Below are 22376 nucleotides of genomic sequence, written 5' to 3' on the forward strand. Positions count from 1 at the left end.
ATAATGCACTAAATGGCATGGCAGTTTGTAACTGTTGTTGACAAAACTGCCAAGATCCTGTCAGTGTGTGATCCGTTTCTCTGAAGGAAATAAAACCATCTAAGTCTACGAAATAACTACTAATTCTGCTTATTTCCACATTATGGCTATGTATAATACATGTTAAACTTGCATGTTACATGAAGCACACACGATCAGTAGCTGTGATCCCTCTGTTCCCTTACAATAATGACATCAAATGTTCTTCCTGCCTGAGGCTCTCTCTGTCACGTTGCATTCGTCCAAAAGACTTCCATATTAAAGCCTATTTCCTGTGAAACTGTAAAGCTAACCAGTCAGGTTTAGCTACCTACCTACGCTGGGAACACAATGACTCACAGTCCTTGCTCTCACATTCAATGTAACACTAAGCCTGAGGCTCCAGGAACGATTGGATAACAGCAGCTATAACCATGTTTAAGGATACAAAGAATATGTGTAATGGTGGCTAATATATATACATTTAATTTTTTTTACAAACCATCAGGTGTGGGAGTATATGATACTCCATCTCACAGTTGAATTTTTTCTGATGTTATTTTTATTTATTGTAGGTCTTATGGGTCTTATATTTAATAATATGGAACAACTCTCACCCTCTTTTTTTATTTTTTTTATTTCTGCAGCCTTGTGTGATATGCACCCGATGAGAGCCCTCTTCCTCATTCCCAGGAATCCCCCCCCAAAACTTAAATCTAAAAAATGGTGAGTGATCAACCATCCTGTTGTGTTACTTGCATATATCATATGTTGGACACCTATCAGGCTCCCCTCATATGATTTAAAATGTGCATAAACCCTGTTTTTCAAAGCAAATTCAAGAGTAAAGGTCAAGTATGAAAGAGTAAACCTGGTCATGGCAGGAGAGCACAGTTATATGCACCGCAGTAACGTGCTGGCTCTGTTTACTTGATGTTTGAGAAAGCGGGTTAAAAGGATGGTTTAGATTTTTTTTTAAAGTTGTGTTGTTTGAGTTACTTATTCATAGACGGTGTATGACCGTCAATAGATGACAATTGGCACGCCCCAGTTTTGATAAACTCATAGGAGTGCCAGCATGGTCGCAAAGCAATGTACTGCTGAGGTCGAGGGCAGCAGCAAAACTAATTTTAGCCACATGAAAAAAGCCCACCTAAAGAAATCAATACCAGTTTAAATGGACGCGATTGGGATATTTTCATTCTGTACCCTGTCTATAAGTTATATCCTTACATGCTCTCTTTAAAGCCAAAAGATTCCTTTGACAAAAACAATAATTTTACCTGCAGAACACGTTAGTTGGTGGTCTACCTCTGCCTCAATTGGTTCGATTGTTTGCGTAAATTAAGAGTTTAAAGGGTTAGTTCAGATTCACCCAAGTCACACAATAACACTGACTAACTGAAAGAGGCAGCGCAGGACCAGCAATTCTTGTGTTCAAGGTAAAATAAAATGAGTCTTGTGGCTTTAAATGGAGCAGAGCTAACGGCTTCAATTGCCCGTTGGAAAGGGTTGTCTGACTATGTAAAGCCAAACTATCCCTTTAGTGCACACACGCTTGAGAACAGCACTAAATGGAACGAATGCCGCCTGTACAAGCAATGATCACAGGAACATCGTTCTGCTACTTTGGGTGCATTTGTCCCTCTATTGGGAAAGACCTTTGGGATAGCTGTCATTCACTCAGATTTCAAAGTGCGGAAGGCATTTGAACTTGTTTGCTCTCATTAAACTCATGTTCTTTCTCCTACCGTTTTGCTCCTATTTATCTGTATGCTGCTCGTTAATGGACCCACGTAGTAGAGTTTATGGTCCTAATCGCATTCAGAATTTTATTTCTTTCACCTTGTTTTTTAAAATTCTTACCATGAAGAAGTGGTCAGTTAATAAACTTAATAACTCTTGGATGTTATATTTCAACATCATTAACCCTGTACAGGTAGTGTGTGTTGGAGTTGAATTGAATTTTGCAGCGATCATGTTGTGCTCGCATGTTAATTGCAGAGAAATTGAGGAAGAAGAACTTAAGTGAGAACATTGGCTGTAGCGGAAACTGGTTTATGAAAAGGAGATTCCTAGAAATATCACATACATGACTTCTGCACATGTTAAAGGGGCTAAAGATGAACCATGTCCCACTGAAATCTCTCTTCTGCCCAGCTGCCAACTGTTCCATGCCTCCCTGTCCTCCTACTCTCCCTAGTTCATCCTCGTCTTACCTCCCCATCCTAGGTCCAAGAAGTTCATTGACTTCATAGAGGGCTGTCTGGTGAAGACCTATACCAGCAGACCGTCCACAGAGCAGCTTCTTAAGCACTCTTTCATCAGGGACCAGCCCACTGAGCGTCAGGTCCGAATTCAGCTCAAAGACCATATTGACCGTACGCGCAAGAAAAGGGGAGAAAAAGGTGAGCAAATGGGATGCAAAGAGCCTAAATGGCTGTAACCCAGGGTACCCCATCTCTTCATGTACCACAATCTACTATACTTTACAGCATACAGTCCATTACTATGTCACAATTGTTTTTTGCACTTAATTAACTTATCCGTTTGCTTATTTTAATTATAGAAGAAACAGAGTATGAGTACAGTGGAAGTGATGAAGAGGATGAAAATCGTGGAGATGACCGAGAGTCAAGGTATTTGCAATTTATTAATTGATCGATATATTTTCTGACCAAGTGACTTGTGTTCTCTGTGCCAATAATTGTCCCCAAAATCCTCTCCCTCATCAGTTCAATCCTCAATGTGCCCGGTGAGTCCACCCTGAGGCGGGACTTCCAGCGCCTGCAGCAGGAGAACAAGGAGCGCTCGGAGGCTCACAAGAGGCAGCAGGCCCAGCTGGCTGCTCAGCGTAGGGACCCCGAGGAACACAAAAGGCAACTGTTGCACGACCGACAGAAACGCATAGAGGAGCAGAAGGAACAGCGTCGGCGTCTTGAAGAGGTAATCATCAATGCATTAAGCAATATAATACTCAATTTACAAAAAGTAGGTGTGTTTTAGGGACCTCGCTGTTATGTAGGTTTAGTATATCTTTGAAGTGAATTTACCTCCTGTGCATAAATCATCTCCCTACTTCAGAGAATGAAAACGGATTCATTGAATGTCTTTAGTTTAAATGCACACACTCATAGTAAAGTGGGCTACTTATCCCAAACGTTCACAGATGACTTGCATGTTATCATCATGGTTTGTTTTTTTCTTGTATATAATAATTTTGATTCATTCTGATACATTTATAAGTACAGACATTTCAGACTTTGTCGGTGATAGGAAATAAATGGTATCTTTGACCTTATTTCCACTGTCAACCTTGTTTTATAATTAAATGTAATTCTGCACATTTTACCAGAGGCTCATGATACTAATACATTATGCAACAGGCAGAACATTTTTAATTCAAAGTAAAACTGAACCAAGCAACAAGAATATCAAGTTCCTTGTCTGTGTTTGTTCTTGTCCTTAACCTTTATCTACTTAACTACTTGCTGTTGCCCTTTTTGTTTGACCTTTTTATTATGCGTTTGGGTTGCTATTGGTTATTTTGGACATAAGTGCACATCAGTTTTGATCTCCCTTCAATTATCAGTCTACTAAACTTTTGTTATGTAATACACGTAATATACTGTCAATCCATCAAATGAATATGAGTAATAAAATTTGAAACCACAAAGAAGAGTAACACACTTTAGATAGCTTTGACTTCTAAATCTAGAAATGAGGCCTTTGCACTAAATGAAAAACACACCAATGAAAAATGTTTGTGTCCCCAACTCAAAGCCTCTACGGCTAAATAACTTGCTGCAGGTACTGAACAAAATCTCAGGTCACCTTAACTGGCAACAGTACGTTTTCAACATGTTGTTCACATACATTCATCGTTGAATAAATAGGTAAACAGTGGGGAATAGAGTGAGATTACTTAAAGTGACAGAAAGTCCACCTCCTTGCAACACAAGTATGAATTATTAATTCTGCAAACATTCGCCCTAAGTGAGATGAATTGTAGCCTCGAGTGAGATGTTTTGTGAGTATGACGTTTTTGCGGAAACAGTCTATATCTTGAGCCACTTATAAACCACCTTTTCACAGATTCCATGCATTTTAAAAAGAGTATTAAGATGCTGTAAACCAGCCCCGCAGGCTGCATGTGTTCTTCAGAATCACTTTCTATTGTTAAGTATTTGTGCACGTAGAAGGAATTTGACTCTGTTTGCATCTCTCTCGATATACTGACACAGAAATGAAAAGTAATAGCTATGCACAACAAAGCTCGACGGATAAAGGGGAAACGATAGTCAAGGGAGGTCTACACCAGTAAACAATCAAAATAGGGCCAAAATACCTACTTAATGGATAAAATGAAGCTAAAAGAAATTGCACAACGTCCACCCTTCAAAAATACATGCAACGTATAAAAATGGTTACATGTCGGCCATCCTAGATCTGGATCACTACTGAAATAAAATTATATTTTATATTTATTTTTTGACAGTCACCCACAAAGCTTCTATTCCAAACAATATATTTACTGTAAATGTTGGTTTGTGCCGGTTTGTATTTTTTAAATGAATTCCTCCTGACTTTAGGGATAAAATTGCTTGCACAGTACAAGGATTATTTGGATGTTGTAGCAGTCGACAAAAAGTTTTGATTTACACTTGTAATGTTTCACATCCCCTGAATGTGTCATCCTGTTATCTTCTCTGTCCAGAAGGCAGCTGAACTTGCTTTTTGTATCTGATATAGAGTCGACAAAGTGCTTTCATAGTTACAAATTGTCTGTGGAAAAAGCCTTGTAGTTAGCTTTGCTTCACCGTCTTTTACCATCAGCTCTCATTAGCAATTAGTTGATCAACATAGTCGTATGCATCACGCTTCCACATGCATTGAACAAATGTACAGCATTTTAGAAACACGCCATTCTTTAATGTGATTTCTGTGTTGGATTTGCTATTCATCAACATATAGGACTTAGGACAAGTATTGATGCAGATATGGAGGACAACAGAATGAAGTAAATATTTTGTGTTGATGCTGTGATTTAATTCTTATGGTTGATGAACATTTTATGCTTGTAGCAAATATTTTAGGAGAGGATATGTGCAGAGATTTTATTTTGAATGACTAACTCAACTCATTGGTGGGCTGACAAAGTGCCAGCAGCTGTGAAATGTCTGAGGAGTTATGTTGGATATAAATTTGGCAAACTTTTTACATTGATGTTTTGGAAAATAGCGAAAGAGAGAGATCTTTGCCCTGCATCCCCACTCCATGTTGTATCTTTTTTTTGCAGCTCTTTGCACAAAAACAAGGGGGAGTTTGCTCATAAGCAGGCTATCTATTATAAATGGGCCCCTGTGCAAACATAGCCTGTATGCTCATTTCTCTTTTTCCTGTCGCCCTTCTCTCCCAGCAACAGAGAAAGGAGAGAGAGATGGTGAGGCAGCAAGAAAAAGGTCCCCATCGGAGACTCGACGATATGAGACGGGAGGAAGATAGAAGGTTGGCTGAGAGGGAGCAGGTAACCAACCGCAGGAGATGTGGGGCTGCAATCAGCCAATCAGTGTCAAGTATGGGCGTGTCCACCAGCAACACAGTGCAAGTCGCTCTGGTGGTGAAATTCCATGAGTAGGTTGCCATAGCAGCAAGGGTCTAAATTAGTGTATTTATTCAGAGATGAGTTTTCTGTGGGTGAGCTCTCTGCGTCTCTTGTGCTCTGTTTCCAGTCTACCCTCAGTAACACAAGAGTCTGGCAGCACGGCATCATACTCATTTTATGCCACAATCAACCACAACCACAATATACTGCTAAATATTTAAATATTCTTAACGTGATATATGACAATCTCTATGTCATGCTAAACGGTGATGTCATGTTTCAATGGTAACTCGTATGTGTCTCTTACAACTTCTAAATGGAGATGCATGTTGTGTTAGAATTGTTATCAGTACAGCACACACGGTGTCTGTTTACTGGAATGATGTTACATAACTGTTCTGTGCCTCTTCTATCCTCTATACCCTGTCATTTCTCTTTTCCCGCCTATTAAAGCCTGTCATTCCTGCCTCCTTACCTTTCCTCAGGAGTTTATCAGGCAAAAGTTAGAAGAAGAGCAGCGGCAGTTAGAAATCCTTCAGCAGCAGTTGCTTCAGGAGCAAGCCCTGCTTATGGTAACTAGTCCTCACTACTCCTTTACCATGTCTTGTTTTGACTGCAGAGGTTTCTGTGTCCTCTCGGTTACAATAGATCATTAGTGAAGGAGCTTTGTTGATCAGCACAGAAAAACAGTGTTCGTCCTCCACAACAATATGGCTTGTTTCTGTTTTGTCAAATCACAAAACTGCCTGAGGGAGCTTGAAGTTTGTACAGCATATGCCACCCTTTATCCTCAGACCCTCAATTGTGATGAGGAAAAACAAGGTTGCTGTGTTTTGGCAAAACAAACACTGCAGTGTTACATGTCCGCTTGTGTTTGAGGTAGATGCAATTAGGTAGAGTAAAAGGCAGATGATACTGCATGTCTTGAAGAGCCGTGCACTGACCTAGATTTTGAGGACCGTTTTGGGCAGATTTCAGAGTTTATTATTGTGTCTTGCTTACACTGAAAAGAATATTTGCCACACTCCGTATTTGCTTTAGCTAGCTCCTGTGAAGCATGCGAGTTGCTGTCATTAAGATTGAGCTATCGTGTCGGCTCTTTGTTTTGTTTTTTGGAGGGAGAAAGACGTCCTCCCTACTGTATTCATGAGGTAGATAGTTTTCATAATTATACATACCCACAGGAATTATGTGGATGTGTATCTTCATAAAGCACAGGGTCAGCCACAGGACGGTTGCCCTGAATTGGTTTGAGGGTTCGATGCCATGCTCATGGGCAACATACCCCCAGAAATGGTGCTTTGAGGTAATTTTGGCATTCAGTCATCATTTTAGGATAACATGACATACACTGGCCACCTGAAAAAATATTTTACTATACACCAGCGTTAGAGAAGTGCCTTTTAATACACTCTATTACTCTCCTGTTATGTTGATCAACTGTGATAATGCAAAAATAACTTTTCCTGCAGCTGATTCACAGTAACGGCCTTTCATTAGATGTAATTATGGATGCATGGAATACCTGCTGCAAGTACATTTCAAAACTATTAGGTTCACATTAAATGTTCAAAACAGAACATTAGGTCTTCTCTTTTGCTCTGTCCTCCATATTATCCTTCAGACAGTAACATCAGCATGCTATGATCTACAATATAAATGGATAGAATACAAATATACAATGTCATTTTCCACAGTGTTCATAGGTCCCTCAGAAATATGCTGTAATCACTGCATTATGTCCTTGGCCTTTTGCATCACCCCGCATAGGGAAGCACTGAGGTGAGGCATTCTCACCAGGTGCCAGACCGAGTTTTCTCATTGTGGAGGAACACCACATTAGTGTCTGAAAGGACTTGGGTTTGTTTGTATCCACAGTCTCATGCTCTCACTCACTCATTACATGTATGTGAGCATTATGATGTAGACTGATTTGGAAATATCGTGCTTTGCATTGTGGCCCATACTGAGTTGCAATTTAAGAAGTTAAGAACAGCAACAACGCAGACATATTTGAGATTTTAGCTTTATTAGAAAGTACATTTTGAGTCTGTGTACCTCAAATGTAACTTTGTAAGACATGTTATGCTTAAGCATGGAACTCTAATATCGAGGAGAACTGTGTCTACAACACTCAATGAAAAACCAAAGTCAACTGACAGAATGTACTAAAAATACAAGTACACACGTTAAGATGATAGTCCAATGTGTGTATTATCTCAGTGGATGAAATCGGAGGTGATTGACTAAAACCGATGCGTTGGTTTGGTTACGACTTGCCCAACCTGTCTGTCGTGTCCAGTCTGAGTCGAGCAATCGCTTGACTGCAGTGTGTTTTTTTGTTTTTTTGCCCAGGAGTATAAGCGCAAGCAGCTGGAGGAACAGCGTCAGTCAGAGCGACTGCAGAGGCAGCTGCAGCAGGAGCATGCCTACCTGGTGTCTCTGCAACAACAGCAGCAAGAAAAGAAGCCCCAGCTCTACCACTATAACAAAAACCTGGAGCCCAACAATAAGCCTACTTGGGCCCGTGAGGTAGCAGTGTTACCTTCATTTAAAGCATTAACCACCACATTCAGACTGCTGTACACTGGCCTGCAATGCACATCTTTCTTTTATTGTCATCCTCATCTCAGGTGGAGGAGCGAAGTAAGCTCAACAGACAGGGCTCACCCAAAATCTGCACCACTGTCTCCGACAATGCCATCCAGTTGCGCTCTGACTCAATCAGCCAATCAGGAGGGATCCAGTCTGCTCAGACTCCACCGATGCAGAGGCCTGTTGAACCCCAAGGGGGCCAGGGAAAGGTGCGTGCAAAATTCAGTTGATTAAAACGACCCAATATACAACTGCTTGTGCCTTTCTGCCCTGAATTCTTTAGCCGCTTTATACCTTATTTATGCCTTTTTTTCTTCTTCCTTACCCCTCCTTTTCTTCTCCACACATCTGTGATCACTTTGTCCCTACATGTTAAAAACCTCCTTGGAATACAAACACAACCTTGCATTATTCTCCACCTCGGCCTGCTTCTCCGTCTGTCTTGTGCTCTCTTCCTTCCACTTTGCTGCTCCTCCCTCCTGGTGTGCTGCTGCTGTCCTCTGCAGTTCCAGATGGCTCACTTGGTTCCACTGAAGCCTTATGCTGCCCCTGTCCCTCGTTCTCAGTCCCTCTGTGACCAGCCCACTAAGACCATGTCCGCATTCCCCACCCAGGATCCCTCCCTTACTCCCTCACCCCGTCCCATCCATTCTAGAGAGTTGGTGCGTCAAAACTCTGACCCGACTTCTGAAATCCCGGCACCACAGGCACACCAAATGGGAGAGGATCGCGGCCCCTGGATCCGCCTGCCAGATGTGGAGCTCCCACCCAAAGTGAGATCTCGAAGCTGGTTTTGACAAAACTTTTCCGCAGTTTGCAAAACACTCTTATATTGACACACGCATATTATGTTAGCTGGACTACATTTAGTAAACTAACTTTAAATGGTCTCAGTTTAGGAAAAGAATTCTCAATTCTCTCACACAGTAGCTGGTGGATCCAACAGGTTTTCCATTCACTGATTTGACATACATTCAGATATTTATCATAACTTTGTTAAATGTAAGACTATGATTTTTTTTTTTTTTTTGTCCTCAGATTCCACAAAGGACAGCGTCTATTGCCACAGCTCTCAATACCAACCTGACCTCTGGCATAAGGCATCCAGTGCGAGCCAGGTACTAAAGACAGCCAAAGGATTTATCACATATTTACCTAAATTAGTGCCTGCAAATCATGATAACTGATTTGTTTCCTTACGGCAGCAATCCAGATCTCAGCCGCAATGATCGCTGGGAGAGAGGAGATAGTATGAGCATTATATGCAATCTTCCCCAGACTGGCTCTCTAGAGAGGCATCGCATCCTCAGTGAGTCCCTGCCTACCAAATGCTATTTCTCTGCAGACTGTCTTTCCAGTAGGTCTGATTTCAGAATTATAATGACACTCTGCAACCTTGTTATTCGCAGGTTCCTCCAAAATGGATTCGCCCATGCTCTCCCATGATAGTCGTCATAAGCCAGGGGAGTCTCGCACCTCCTCCCGCCCTGGGCGCCCTGCAGTAAGTGGTTGTTTCAAACAGACAATATACTGGCCGTCTCTTCAGTATCCCCTACCTAGACAACTCGGTTTAACATCAGTGTGGGGGTGCACGAAACACGTATGTTTTGATTAAAAACACACCTCTTCTATAAACTGACATTTATTTGAACTCAAGGTCATTTTCACAATGCTGTTATGTTTTCTATCCTTCACACTATTGCCGTTTCCTTTCTGCTCTTCTCAAATTTCTGTTTTTGTTGACTTTTACTCAATTGTGCAGAGTTACAAGAGAGCTATAGGGGAGGTTAGTATGACTGTCTTTGTGCGTTATACAGTCCTCAGTGTTCATGCATGAGTTTGCATCTGTATTCATTGGCTGTAGTACATGTTTAATAAATTGCATGCTCAACACAGTTTTTATTATTTGGTTCATAATGTTTTGTCTTGGAATAAGATCCCACTCTTTAAATAAGAGCCTTTCTAATGTGTTGGCATTTTTCTGTTACTATGTGGACATCTTACATTCAACACAGGCCTTGAAGCCATGCCTCAAAATCATCCCAATGTGTCACCAGGTGGCCGGCTTTGAATTCTGAACACACTGGGAGGATTGGGATGTTTTTGAGCCAATCCTTCTGATGAGCCCTCACCTTCAATTGTGTTTGGATTGTCTTTATTATTATTTGTTATTATTTGCTCTTTTCCGTGTCAGCTGAGTTTATGTTTGAATCATATTGTAATGCATTCTTAAAGTAAATGTTTGGATGTGTCCAGGACCATGGCCTGTTCGCCAAGGAGCGTGCTGAGGAGCAGCCAAGGCCCCCAGTCAAGGCCAACGATTACTCCTCCTCTTCCGAGAGCAGCGAGAGTAGTGAAGAGAGTGAGAGTGGCGAGGGAGCCGAGGAGGAAGAGAGCCCCACAGATCGGTAACACCAACGCCTACAAATTATAACAGTTTATTTGTATAATATTTTATTTATTTGTCAAACTTACTTTAATATACATTGTGCAATACTTGAGTAAAACTGCTCTACTATCTTTTCCATTATCAAGCTAGCGGTCATGTCATCCATGACTTCTATTCCTCTATTGATTTCAGTCACAGGGACGCAGACACTGATTCAGTCAACACCATGGTGGTTCATGAAGACGAAGGCGAGGGGGAAGAGGGAGAGCAAGCTGGAGGCTATGGGGATCAGACCATGCTGGTGCAGAGGGTGAGTCATCTGTGCACGTAATGATGCTTAAAATGCATCATTACACACGTAACTGACCAAATAAATACATTAGCCCTTTCCCATGCACCCTTGATGAAGTTTGATCTCAGAACAAATTAAGATGCCCGAAACATCGATGATGTCTTTCAGGTTTCACTGGGAACCACCTTTGTAGATTGAATATTTAAAAACCACGCAGATTTCAACTGCTTTAATGACTCATAGGGTGTATTTTGGCATGTACGAAATAAAATGTGTGCGAGAGTAATTTGGCATACATCTTTTTTGGAGAGACGGCAATATAATTCAGGGACAGACAGCATACAACTTGCAGGTGGCTAGTGATCATTTGAATGTGGGAGTTTTTTGTGTTGAAGCATTTCAATATACAATGAGCGTCAAATACTTGTGCCAAGCTACAGTGACTAATCAAAATCATAGGGAGTGATTATTTTAGATGGATGGATGGATAGATAGATACTTTATTCATCCCCAAGGCAAAAAATTTTTGTCACAGTAGCAAGCAGTGTTACATAGACACACAAAAATATCAGGAATGAAGAATACTCAATATATACAATAAAATAGCAGAGTGTATTCATTTCGGAAATTAAACAAAATTTAAACATGTAAAGTTTGTGCCGTACATATGAATGTATGTATTTGACTACTTTCACACAGCAAATGTACTTTTAGTTTTAAAGCAAGTTGGCTTCACTGACAACACACACATTATCGGTTGCATCACATTAAACAGTGTCAGCCCTTCATTTGTCAAACACTAGATTGCAAAATTTATATAATCTTTAGGTCAGACGTCAGTTGGCATATTCTGTACATTTCACATTTTTCTCCACATACCATTAGCATGTGGAAGTAAACTTCTACAGGAGTTTGAGCGTATAGCAGCAGACAACTGTTTGCAATGTAAAGATATAATGAAGTAGTCCAGTTCCTTCTCAGGTGAACCCTGTTGGCTGCGTGAACACGTTTGCTGTAGTTTGCATTGTTTTTGGCGTCAATAGCTGTGAGGCGCCGACACAGCTGTCTCCATGTTGAGGCAATAAATATTGTCCCAAACTCACGTTTCACATCTTTTTAAAGTGAGCCTGTTCATGACTATTACTTTGCTTCTTGTAGTTACTGTGATTTGCTTGTCAGATGGGGCAAATCCGAGTAATTGGTGCAGCAAATTTAGCCTAGATCAAAGTCTGCCAATGACGCGCGTGTGTGTTCTCTTTTACCTGAAAGACCCCAGAGAAGCGGAGCCATAATGGATACACTAACTTGCCAGATGTGGTGCAGCCCTCCCACTCCCCTACAGACTCAGCCACTCACTCCTCCCCTGGGAAAGACTCAGTTTATGATGTAAGTTCTGATGCTAAATATATCAGTCTAAATTCTTGTTTTATTTTTCATTTGTTCCCGATCTGCCCTCATTCTAGCCATGAAGTCCACCCATCAAGCACTACATTTCATGACGATCTGTTCAGCATCATCAAAAATATAACTTAATGTACCGTTTTAATAAACTCATTCAGTCGGCACAAAAAAAATGTTTTTAACATTTTAAATGACTCAAAATTTTCTCAGACGTGGTGTTCACTTAAACCCCTTTCTGCTCCACCAGTATCAGTCCAGAGGTTTGGTTAAAGCATCTGGCAAGTCCTCCTTCACCACCTTTGTGGATCTGGGCATGTACCAGTCCCCAGGAGGTACAGGGGATAACATGTCCCTCACTGGTAAGTCAGGAGCTTTTCAGACTTGCAGCAACATCTGATTGGAATTTATTTTCTTTTTTTTAAGATTGAGAGAATGCTCAATATTACATTAGAGCATATCTCTTTGAAAATGTAACTTGTTCATCAGCTAATTTCCCTTTTTTTAAACGGATGACTGGGAGATTTGTGTCTCGTTCCGAACTTTGTACCATTTTTGCCCTTGGTTGTGCTTTCCGTCGTCATTAAGCCGTTTCCTTCGGGGCCTCCTCCTGTTTAGGCTCCAGGTTTGAGCAGCTGAAGATGGAGGTGAGGAAAGGATCCATGGTGAACGTCAATCCCACCAACACACGCCCCCCCAATGACACACCTGAGATCCGCAAGTACAAGAAGAGGTTTAATGCCGAGATCCTGTGCGCTGCCCTCTGGGGTGAGAACAGATTCAATACTCGGGTTTGATGCAAAGGAGATTAAACTTCAAGAAACATTATCTCTTAACATTAACATAGTTTGAGTGCCCTCCAGCAGAGCAAAATATGTGACCAAAACAGTTTGACATTAATATCTAGATGTCTCTGCTTTTATTACAAAGCATTTTTCTCTCCAAATCAATTCCTTAGGCATAGTTGTCAATGTTGCAGTTGCCTCACTAAAGCTATCTTCTTTTTTCCTCCTCTAAATACAATGAAATTATATGACGTATTATAGTGGTGTTTAGATTTAAAGCATACAAGATAAGAGTTCAAATACTAAGAATATGCAATAATTACAATGATTCTAAATTCAAAAGCTATTAATTTGTGTCTGTGTGTGTGTCCCCAGGTGTGAACCTGTTGGTGGGCACAGAGAATGGTTTGAAGCTGCTGGACCGTAGTGGTCAAGGCAAGGTTTACCCCCTCATCAACTCCCGCAGGTTCCAACAGATGGACGTCCTGGAGGGCCTCAACCTGCTCATCACCATATCAGGTCATTACTGCTCCTCATCAGCAGTCTGCTCTCTGTACTTTTGGCAAAAGACTACTGTGTGTAATGGGATGCCAAACACTAGATGCCAATTGTGCCCATGCGTTCAGAGTAATTGATTTGCCTTGCATTTTGACTTTTCCCTTCAAAGCCACAGGAAAGCTTGTTTTATTTTAGTGTGCCCAGTTTTAAATGCGTCAAGCCAAACAAGAACTAAAAATTTGAAATATCTGTTTTACAATATATTGTATTAATAATGTGATGATATTTTGTTGATAATCTACTCAAATTACTAATGTTCTTATCAAACACAAGTTGTAACATTTGTGCCAGTAAAGCAGTCAAGTTAGATGTTACAGTATTAAGTCCCAGACAATATCAAGTTTCATGTTCAGGTCATTTTAGTTGTATAATTCCCTGCTCTTCTGTGTATTGTCTGCTAAATCTTGATACAGTGAAAATATGATTGAAACCTCAATTTAAATGCATTAAAATAATAAGTGATATTAGTCTCTTTGTAAGTGATCTCCTACTGTATTTACTTAGGCAAGAAAAACAAGGTGCGTGTCTACTACCTGGCCTGGCTGAGGAACAAGATCCTCCACAATGACCCTGAGGTAGAGAAGAAGCAGGGCTGGACCACTGTGGGGGAGATGGAGGGCTGCGTGCACTACAAAGTGGGTGAGTGACAGATGATGGCTGTTTATCACTGCTGTCTATTCTACTCTGGAGAAATTTTCCTAAATGCATTTGGCGCAGTGAATTATTGATTGCAAGTATCTGATGTCAGATGGCCTTGTGGTTCTCCTCTCCAGTGAAATATGAGAGGATAAAGTTCCTGGTGATTGCTTTGAAGAATGCGGTGGAAGTTTATGCTTGGGCGCCCAAACCTTATCACAAATTCATGGCCTTCAAGGTAAGTCTCCCCTTTCCTGTGAGCTGGATTAGTGATGCGAGATCAGTCAACCAGAAGTGCATTCAAGTAGATTATCTTCTCTCACTCACTTTCTGCTTCCGGACCCCCTCCATTCCTCTCCACCAGTCTTTTGCAGACCTGCCGCACAGGCCTGTCCTGGTTGATCTGACGGTGGAGGAAGGTCAGAGGCTGAAGGTCATCTACGGTTCATGTGCTGGCTTCCACGCCATCGACGTGGACTCTGGAAACAACTATGACATTTACATCCCTGTTCATGTGAGTTGCACAGCTCTCAGCCAGCAGGGTTTTGGGTGATGTGAAACCTGCAGGAACTCATCCCTTCTGTTTTCCTCTCAAACAGATTCAGAGCCATGTCATGCCGCACGCAATTGTGTTCCTGCCCAGCTCAGACGGCATGGAGATGCTGCTGTGCTACGAAGACGAGGGCGTCTACGTCAACACTTATGGGCGCATCATCAAGGACGTGGTCTTGCAGTGGGGCGAGATGCCCACATCTGTTGGTGCGGATCAAATCCCCAAACTAACTTGCATGGACATTGATCAAAGTGGATGCATCCGCTCTACAAACTATAATCAGCTTGCCAAAGTACTAATGTTACATTTTGCCTTGCAGCTCATATTTGCTCAAATCAAATCATGGGATGGGGAGAAAAAGCCATTGAGATCCGTTCAGTGGAGACTGGCCACCTAGACGGTGTCTTCATGCACAAAAGAGCTCAGAGGCTGAAGTTCCTTTGTGAAAGAAATGACAAGGTGAGAGAGATGCGAACGTAAACGCGTGGGACAGTCCGTCCGCTAATGGCCGTTGACCCTAAACACGTGCATGTCCTTTTGTGTCTATGCTGTTTCTCAGGTGTTCTTTGCATCAGTGCGGTCTGGAGGCAGCAGCCAGGTGTACTTCATGACGTTGAACAGAAACTGCATCATGAACTGGTGAAGAAACGGCTGCTCTGGTCAGTGTGTGGAACCCAGCAGGGTTCGGAGAAGGAGGGGCATCTGAAAGTCTCACAATCGCTTGCACACAATTGCGAACACCTTTCTCTTCAGCTCTCTTTCTCACTCTCACTTTCTCACTCTCACGCACACACACTTAAAGACAAACAAACACATAGAAACACTCATACATACTCAAACAACCCATTCCAGCCTACATGTACACTTCTTAAATAAATTCCACAGAGCCCCCCTGATAACATCCTCCCTGGAATTATCATTAAAAAAATCACAGATGAGCTTCAAATGTTAATACCATCTATTGATTTGTACTGTAAATATTATTGTCTTGATTTTACTTTACTTGGTGGACCGGTGTTCTGTCGTAACTATTTAATTCCTCATTGTCAAGTATTGTTTCAAAAATACAAAAAAAAATCATTCCTTGAGGGTTCTACAGTATGTTTTGAAGAAGGCATTATTTACCGATACTGTATGTTTAAATGAAGCTGTAAATAGGTAGCACCTTACACTTAGATCTGAATCATTTGCAGGCCTCTTATATATAGCCTTCAGCCAGTGTGTTGCCACAGGACACATTGACGTCAAATAATAAAATGCTGGATCGACCATCTGCAGTGGCTTGTGGACCCCCATTGTTGTGGGGCTCATGATTTCAGGAAGTATTTAGTACAACACATATTACAAAGGGACATTAAAGTCAGGACAAAGTAGCTTGTTGAAGTATCTAGTTATGTATCGTAGACAGTAACCTAAAGTCCAGCTTTCACTAACTTTCTCTGACCTGAATGGCAAATTATGTTGCAACTCTTAATAACAGTAAGTAAGTCATGAATGCTTCAAAAGCTAAATAGATTTCAGTTTAAATGATTATGTGATCAAACCAATCAGAAGTTACCTAAATGTGCAGTACTCAGAATCAGTAATGTGAAATCTCCTGCTTTGCCTTTTTTTTCTATGGTTTAGGTGAACACATTCATTATTTCACTCATCGGGCTTGTATTTAAACTTTTTGTTTTCATAGATTTACAGAATACAAAGATGTGTTATTTATATGTAGTGATTCTGTATTGGTATTAGCCTACTGGTGATCTTAATTTTACTGTAACTATATATTGCCATTATATTGCAATATATGCTAATCTGTGGAGTCTTTGTTAGAAGAGGGGAGTGTGTGTATTTGGCTGGTCGTGTTGATACCTTTTTGGAGGAGAGGGCTACTCTTTAGTAAAAGAGGACGTTGGAGCAGCGTGAAAAGAGGGTGTCACTGAGATTATAGTGATTGAGGGAGATCATTGTGCTGGTCCTTTTATCCTCCTACCGCAGTGATCTACCCTACTGTATTATATTTCAGTTCGAAGACTATTTAGTTGGTGTGGATCTTTTTTTTGTTGTTGTTGAGAAGTGTTTCCAGAGAACCGCTTGGTGTGGTACAGTTCACTCTTTGTCTTCAGCCAGTGGAAAGATTTAATCTAGGGTGACTCTGCAATACCACAGAGGACTCTATCTTATCAGGCCCTTTGGAGAAGACTGCTGGAACACATGAGACTTAATATATTTCATATCTCTACATTCTGCCAAAGTTCACAGTATATTCTGCAGTGGGGTAGGAAGCTCGGGCAAAAGGACCATTGCTAAAATGGAGACTGTAAAGATTTGTGTAGAAACTCTTCCTGCAGATCACTAACCGATGTTCGTTTCTGTATATACAGCGAAAAAGTCAGCTGCCTTCTCACCAACATTATTGAATCGTGCTTCATGAGCTCCTTAGGATTTCCTGTAGCTCTTGACTCGTTTATTAATACTACAAATGTTTCCCCCCTTCTTTGGAAATGAACTGTCTGCTTAGTTTAGGCAGCTGCACATGGGGGATTCTGTGTGCTCTCATACATCGGGCAGTACGGTAGAAGTATGCGGCGCACTCATCAGGAAGTAGATTGCTGATTTCCTGTCAGCAGTGTGTTGGTCAAGACGTGAATCAAGCTTTTTGATCAGTGAGTCACACGGTGTTCTAGCACCTTCTAGCACTTTGGTATCGACAGGTGGACATTGTAAATATCTTCTTTTTTTTTTAATCCTCTTTTTTTCCCACAACAAGTTCATCTGCTTATGAATAGAAGCTGACATGTTAATGTTCAAAGAACACAACTGTCATGTTGTCTGTTAAACTGCCAGTAGAAAAAGCTTTTGGCCGTTTATGAAAAGGAATCTCTGATAGCAATCAATGGAATAGTCTGCTCAAAGTCGCTAAGAGGATTTATTTCATACAGACAAAAATAAAGCTAGAAAGAATACAGTACATGGTCAGAGCAGAGGGCGTTTAATCAAAGAGTATATAAACAGATGGCTACTTTTATGATGAGATTATAAAACAAACTAAATGGGCATGGAAAGCACTTTTACTTCAGTAAACATACATTTGCAAATATATCTCGAGCAGATACTTGGTGTGCATGTAAGCCATTGAAATAGAGTATATAGTACTGTATCGAAGTTGTTTTCCCCTTTCGCAAATGTGTTTTCTTGAGTATCTGTTATGTGCCATGACTTTCATTTTTAATGTCACAATTTACAATCCACCAGGAGCTCTGGCACTCGTGCTTTTACGGGCAAATCATAATTTTTTATCAATCTGCCATGTTTACAGTTAAAGCAGTGCCTTGGAGTTGGGAAGGTGAGAAATTTAAGGATTGGTTATGAACCCACGCGCGCACACACACGTCTCTTACTTGAGATCTCATGTATAAGAGGCACTATTATATTTGCTCCCTTTTATATTATTTATGCCCTGTGTCACTTAAGTACACTGAAGTAAAATCCCAAATATCTCGTTGATGGACTTGAAATGCTTTTTTTGGCACCATGTATATTACCTAAAAATGATTTTCAGACTATAATCCATTCAGAAAGTTGCAATAATGATTACATTTCCACATGTCCAATGAATCCAGTGTAACGTGTAAAGGATCTTCTCACAGAGGGAGCCAGCATAGTGAAAAGCCATACATATGAAACGTGTTTGTAGAGAAAACGTAGTACTGGTGCACAGGTTAAATTCAACCGTGTGTGCCGTTTGCTCAGAAAAGGTTCTTGCAGCAAAAAATGAGAGAAGCGCTTATTATTGAATTATGTTGATTGCGTAATCTTGTAGTGGGGAAAGTAGCTTGATATATTCAGAAAAGCCTATTTTATAAAATGTGTAAATTAGTCTATATTGAGAAATCAAAGTGAATGTACATCTATAAGAAAGATTTGTATTTATATGAACATGTGTCCTGCTCTAATAATCAAAGCACAATGTATTTTAAGGCAGATATCAAAGCTATAATAGAGTACAACAGAGAGATGGTTTTTATTTTCCTCATTCACTCAGCAGTCATCGGTATGTAATCCGTCTAAGTAGTTGGTGATCGTGAAAATAACGTCCGTCGTCTTGTTACCAGAAGAGTGGACCGTGGCTGTGGTGCAGACGCCTGTGGAGGCTCTCAGATGGCTGTTGGCTCTGGCCTCTTGTGTAAATCGGCTATGTGACGGTGACGGGCTGTAAATATGCTCAGGTGACGATGGGAAGCGGCACCCAGGTGGTGACGTGAAGGGCGGGAGCGCCCTTGATGTGAGGTTATTGACTCTTGGCTTTGATGTTGTGTCAAAAAAAAAAAGGAGGCATTTAGTAAGTGAAAAGTTCATTGATCGATTAGTGACATTAACAGATTACAGAATAAGACAATTAGTCAGTTATCATTTCTTGATAACTTAAGTTTGGAGGCATTTTTGTCACCGGCTGTTAGAATCCTTCAAGAGGAACTCCCCTGATTTTACACATCAAAGTCTGTTTCCAGGTGTTGGGAAGTACAACTGCACATGTGGGAAAAGAAACCTCTCTAGCTCCTCATCTATTACTTGCATAACGCAACGGAATCTCTCACCAAACTATCGGCAGGCACAGTGCATTGTGGGTAATGTAGGCTTTCAATTTCCACATCTTAAAATCTTGTACATTGATTTCTGTACTTTTTTTTTCAATTCTTTTTTTTTTTTAACTTTCCATTATTTGTCTGACAATGTAAAAAATATATATATATATTTTACATTGTCAGACAAATAATGGAAAGTTAAAAAAAGAATTGAAAAAAAGTATAGAAATCAATGTACAAGATTTTAAGATCTTTATATATATATATATATATATATATATATATATATATATATATATATATATATATATATATATATATATATATATATATATATATATATATATATATATATATATATATATATATATATATATATATATATATATATATATATATATATATATATATATATATATATATATATATAAGTTTGATTAGTGTTAAATTAATTCAGAAGTGGTCCCCCAAACAGTAAACACAGTGATGGTCAGACATTTTCTCGACAAATGTTTGCAACATCCCAGGTGTTGCCTGGCAACATCAGTCGGTGCACTTACTACCAAACTGGAACAGACTTGTGTGTGTTTATGTGTGTGTGTGTGTGTGTGTGTCTTTATGTGTAAAGTCAATGGAGAACTCCCTTAACACATACTTATGTTGCCTAATATACAGTTTAGTGTATTTCTACCTCGGTTTTAGTGCACAAGCTCAGTGAGGCACTCCAAACTACTTAATTTGCAGTTATATAAGAAGCAATGTATTCATTCATTGATTTTTTTGTTTTGTTCTTTTGTTCGTGTTGACTGTTGTTTTTTGAATAGCATTTTAAGTAAATAAATTGACTCTGTGAAAACTTGTTCATTTTACCAATAAAATCCCTCAAAAAGAGCTCTTGTGTTGAACATGGGCGGGTAGTTTTCGGGTGATGTAACGCGGACCGTCATCAGTTTGATTGACGCAGCCGCTTCAAATAATTAAGCATGTCAAATTGTATGCAACAGAAATTCTTATAATGGGTTGCAATTTTCAACTGTTCTTTTTACATGAAGACATTAACGTTTATATTTAATTTTGTGCCAAGAGCCATTAAGAGAACCTCACAACAAGTTTAGTTTCAGCGTCCGTCTGATCGCGAGTGTGGACAGACTGATAACGTTTGTCACCAGAAAGAAAGGCACCATGGAGTTGCAGGTGGAGTGCTGAACGATGTAGAACATCGTCTGAGAGACGGTCATTCTCTCAGACGATGACATTTCTTTTAAATAAGCAATACAAGCATTTGAACAAATCAAAACCGTGGCTGTCCATCTCCGTGTGGCCTACAGGAAGCGACCCTTCAGTGGCCTTTGGCAGACTGAATGTAGGCGGGTTTTTGTGTTGCTTGTTATCAAAGTTGTTGTGTATTTTTCAAATAATAACTGCTTCTACTTGTCAGTTTAACACAATCCCCTGATGGGGTGCTTGCTCCTGCTTCGCCATAATGAAATCCCAGGAGCGGCCTTTTGTGAACTCTAAGTACCGATAGTTAATATTGTGATGAGGCACTCCTCTCTCATGGCTCATATTTCTTATCAATAACGTATGAATGGATAAGCACCTGTAGCTGGGAGTGAGGCAGATCAAACCTGGGGAGCTGTAAAACGATGTGGATCTTTGGACAGGAACTACATCTATTATTTTTCAATAATTCTTTCTCTTTTTTTTTTTGACTGTAAACATCTTTTGCAATGTTTTAGTGTGCGCGCCTCTGTGTTACTTGTGAGAGGTTAACTCCAGATTGTATTTCATAGACTGATAAACTTTAAACTTTCAAAAGATTGTGTTGAATGAATTTGTGTCTTAATACAAAATTGTTTGAAAAATAAAATACCTTAATCTCATTGGTCCAGTTTCCTTTCTTTGACTTCTGAAAAAGAATGTACAGCATCGACTAGATTTTAATTTCTGTGAACTACATTTTTTTTTTAAAATTGTCATTACTGGCAATCTGAACTTGCCTCTCCAAAAATAATTGTGTACTTTTGCTCGCCCACAGTCACCCTTTGCTCAGGCTGAAGGTGGGCGGGCCTACGCTGGGATTACGAGAGGTCACCGGACCGATAAGTCTGATAAAGGTGTAAATGTGCAACAAAGAGAAAAGGAGATGTCAGTCAAGCAGTGTGTACACACAGTCACCTTCAGGGGGAATACCTGAGATAACCTGTGGGTTTAGCTGGGTGACAAGGGCCGTAATCAATATAGTAGTGAACATATGATATATATATGTACCACCGTTTCACCGCATGATGGTGCTGGAATCTACTTTGACCTGTTGTCACTGGATTTGTGTTACATATACAGTATATAACTGGACTTGTATTACATATACAGTATATAACTGCATTTGTCCACTTCACCAGACACCCGGCTCAATATTCACCGGCATGCCATTCAAAGGATTAAATTAATTCTAATGATTTTTTTTTGTTGTAATGAACTTAACTTTTGTGAACCTGATATGGTGAATGAGCTGCAGCGCCCCCTGGTGACTGAAGGTAAAACATACTGCAAAAGAAAAGCTACATCTCTTCCTGTATGAAACATTTAAATACACTGCCTGGCCAAAAAAAAAATTACGCACACTAATATTTGGTTGGACCGCCTTGAGCTTTGATTACGGCACGCATTCGCTGTGGCATTCTTTCGATAATTTTCTGCAATGTCACAAGATTTATTTCCATCCAGTGTTGCATTAGTTTCTCACCAAGATCTTGTATTGATGCTGGTAGAGTCTGACTGCTGTGCAAAGCTTTCTCCAGCACATCCCAAAGATCCTCAATGGGGTTAAAGTCTGGACTCCATGTGTGAAAATGATGTCTCATGCTCCCTGAACCACTCTTTCACAATTTGAGCCCGATGAATTTTGGCATTGTCATGTTGGAATATGCCCGTGCCATCAGGGAAGAAAAAATCCATTGATGGAACAACCTG

The 22376-nt window shown here is 40.3% G+C and overlaps 1 protein-coding gene across 4 annotated transcripts in view; it reads left to right on the forward strand.

The window, feature by feature from the left end:
• The window catches only part of mink1 (misshapen-like kinase 1), a 28715-nt gene extending 9172 nt beyond the window's left edge, over nucleotides 1-19543 (forward strand). Inside the window, exons 8-32 of one of the 4 annotated variants that reach the window (XM_068600567.1) lie at nucleotides 666-744; nucleotides 2251-2426; nucleotides 2588-2657; nucleotides 2754-2964; nucleotides 5438-5545; nucleotides 6109-6195; nucleotides 7979-8155; nucleotides 8257-8427; nucleotides 8725-8991; nucleotides 9257-9336; nucleotides 9424-9527; nucleotides 9628-9719; nucleotides 9981-10004; nucleotides 10475-10626; nucleotides 10800-10917; nucleotides 12169-12285; nucleotides 12548-12659; nucleotides 12916-13065; nucleotides 13458-13601; nucleotides 14145-14279; nucleotides 14414-14514; nucleotides 14641-14790; nucleotides 14876-15035; nucleotides 15149-15288; nucleotides 15389-19543. In XM_068600567.1, coding sequence (XP_068456668.1) covers nucleotides 666-744; nucleotides 2251-2426; nucleotides 2588-2657; nucleotides 2754-2964; nucleotides 5438-5545; nucleotides 6109-6195; nucleotides 7979-8155; nucleotides 8257-8427; nucleotides 8725-8991; nucleotides 9257-9336; nucleotides 9424-9527; nucleotides 9628-9719; nucleotides 9981-10004; nucleotides 10475-10626; nucleotides 10800-10917; nucleotides 12169-12285; nucleotides 12548-12659; nucleotides 12916-13065; nucleotides 13458-13601; nucleotides 14145-14279; nucleotides 14414-14514; nucleotides 14641-14790; nucleotides 14876-15035; nucleotides 15149-15288; nucleotides 15389-15472 — 3209 coding nt within the window. In that variant the 3' untranslated portion in view covers nucleotides 15473-19543. The remainder of the gene's footprint in view (nucleotides 1-665; nucleotides 745-2250; nucleotides 2427-2587; nucleotides 2658-2753; nucleotides 2965-5437; nucleotides 5546-6108; nucleotides 6196-7978; nucleotides 8156-8256; nucleotides 8428-8724; nucleotides 8992-9256; nucleotides 9337-9423; nucleotides 9528-9627; nucleotides 9720-9980; nucleotides 10005-10474; nucleotides 10627-10799; nucleotides 10918-12168; nucleotides 12286-12547; nucleotides 12660-12915; nucleotides 13066-13457; nucleotides 13602-14144; nucleotides 14280-14413; nucleotides 14515-14640; nucleotides 14791-14875; nucleotides 15036-15148; nucleotides 15289-15388) is intronic. The other 3 variants (XM_068600569.1, XM_068600571.1, XM_068600568.1) reach the window with 3 other exon arrangements.
• Nucleotides 19544-22376: the final 2833 nt, after the last annotated feature.

This window comes from Clinocottus analis, unplaced genomic scaffold (assembly GCF_023055335.1).
Source record: "Clinocottus analis isolate CAN_PGR_092001 unplaced genomic scaffold, fCliAna1.0.p SCAF_5, whole genome shotgun sequence".
In the NCBI taxonomy this organism is placed as follows: Eukaryota; Metazoa; Chordata; class Actinopteri; order Perciformes; family Cottidae; genus Clinocottus; species Clinocottus analis.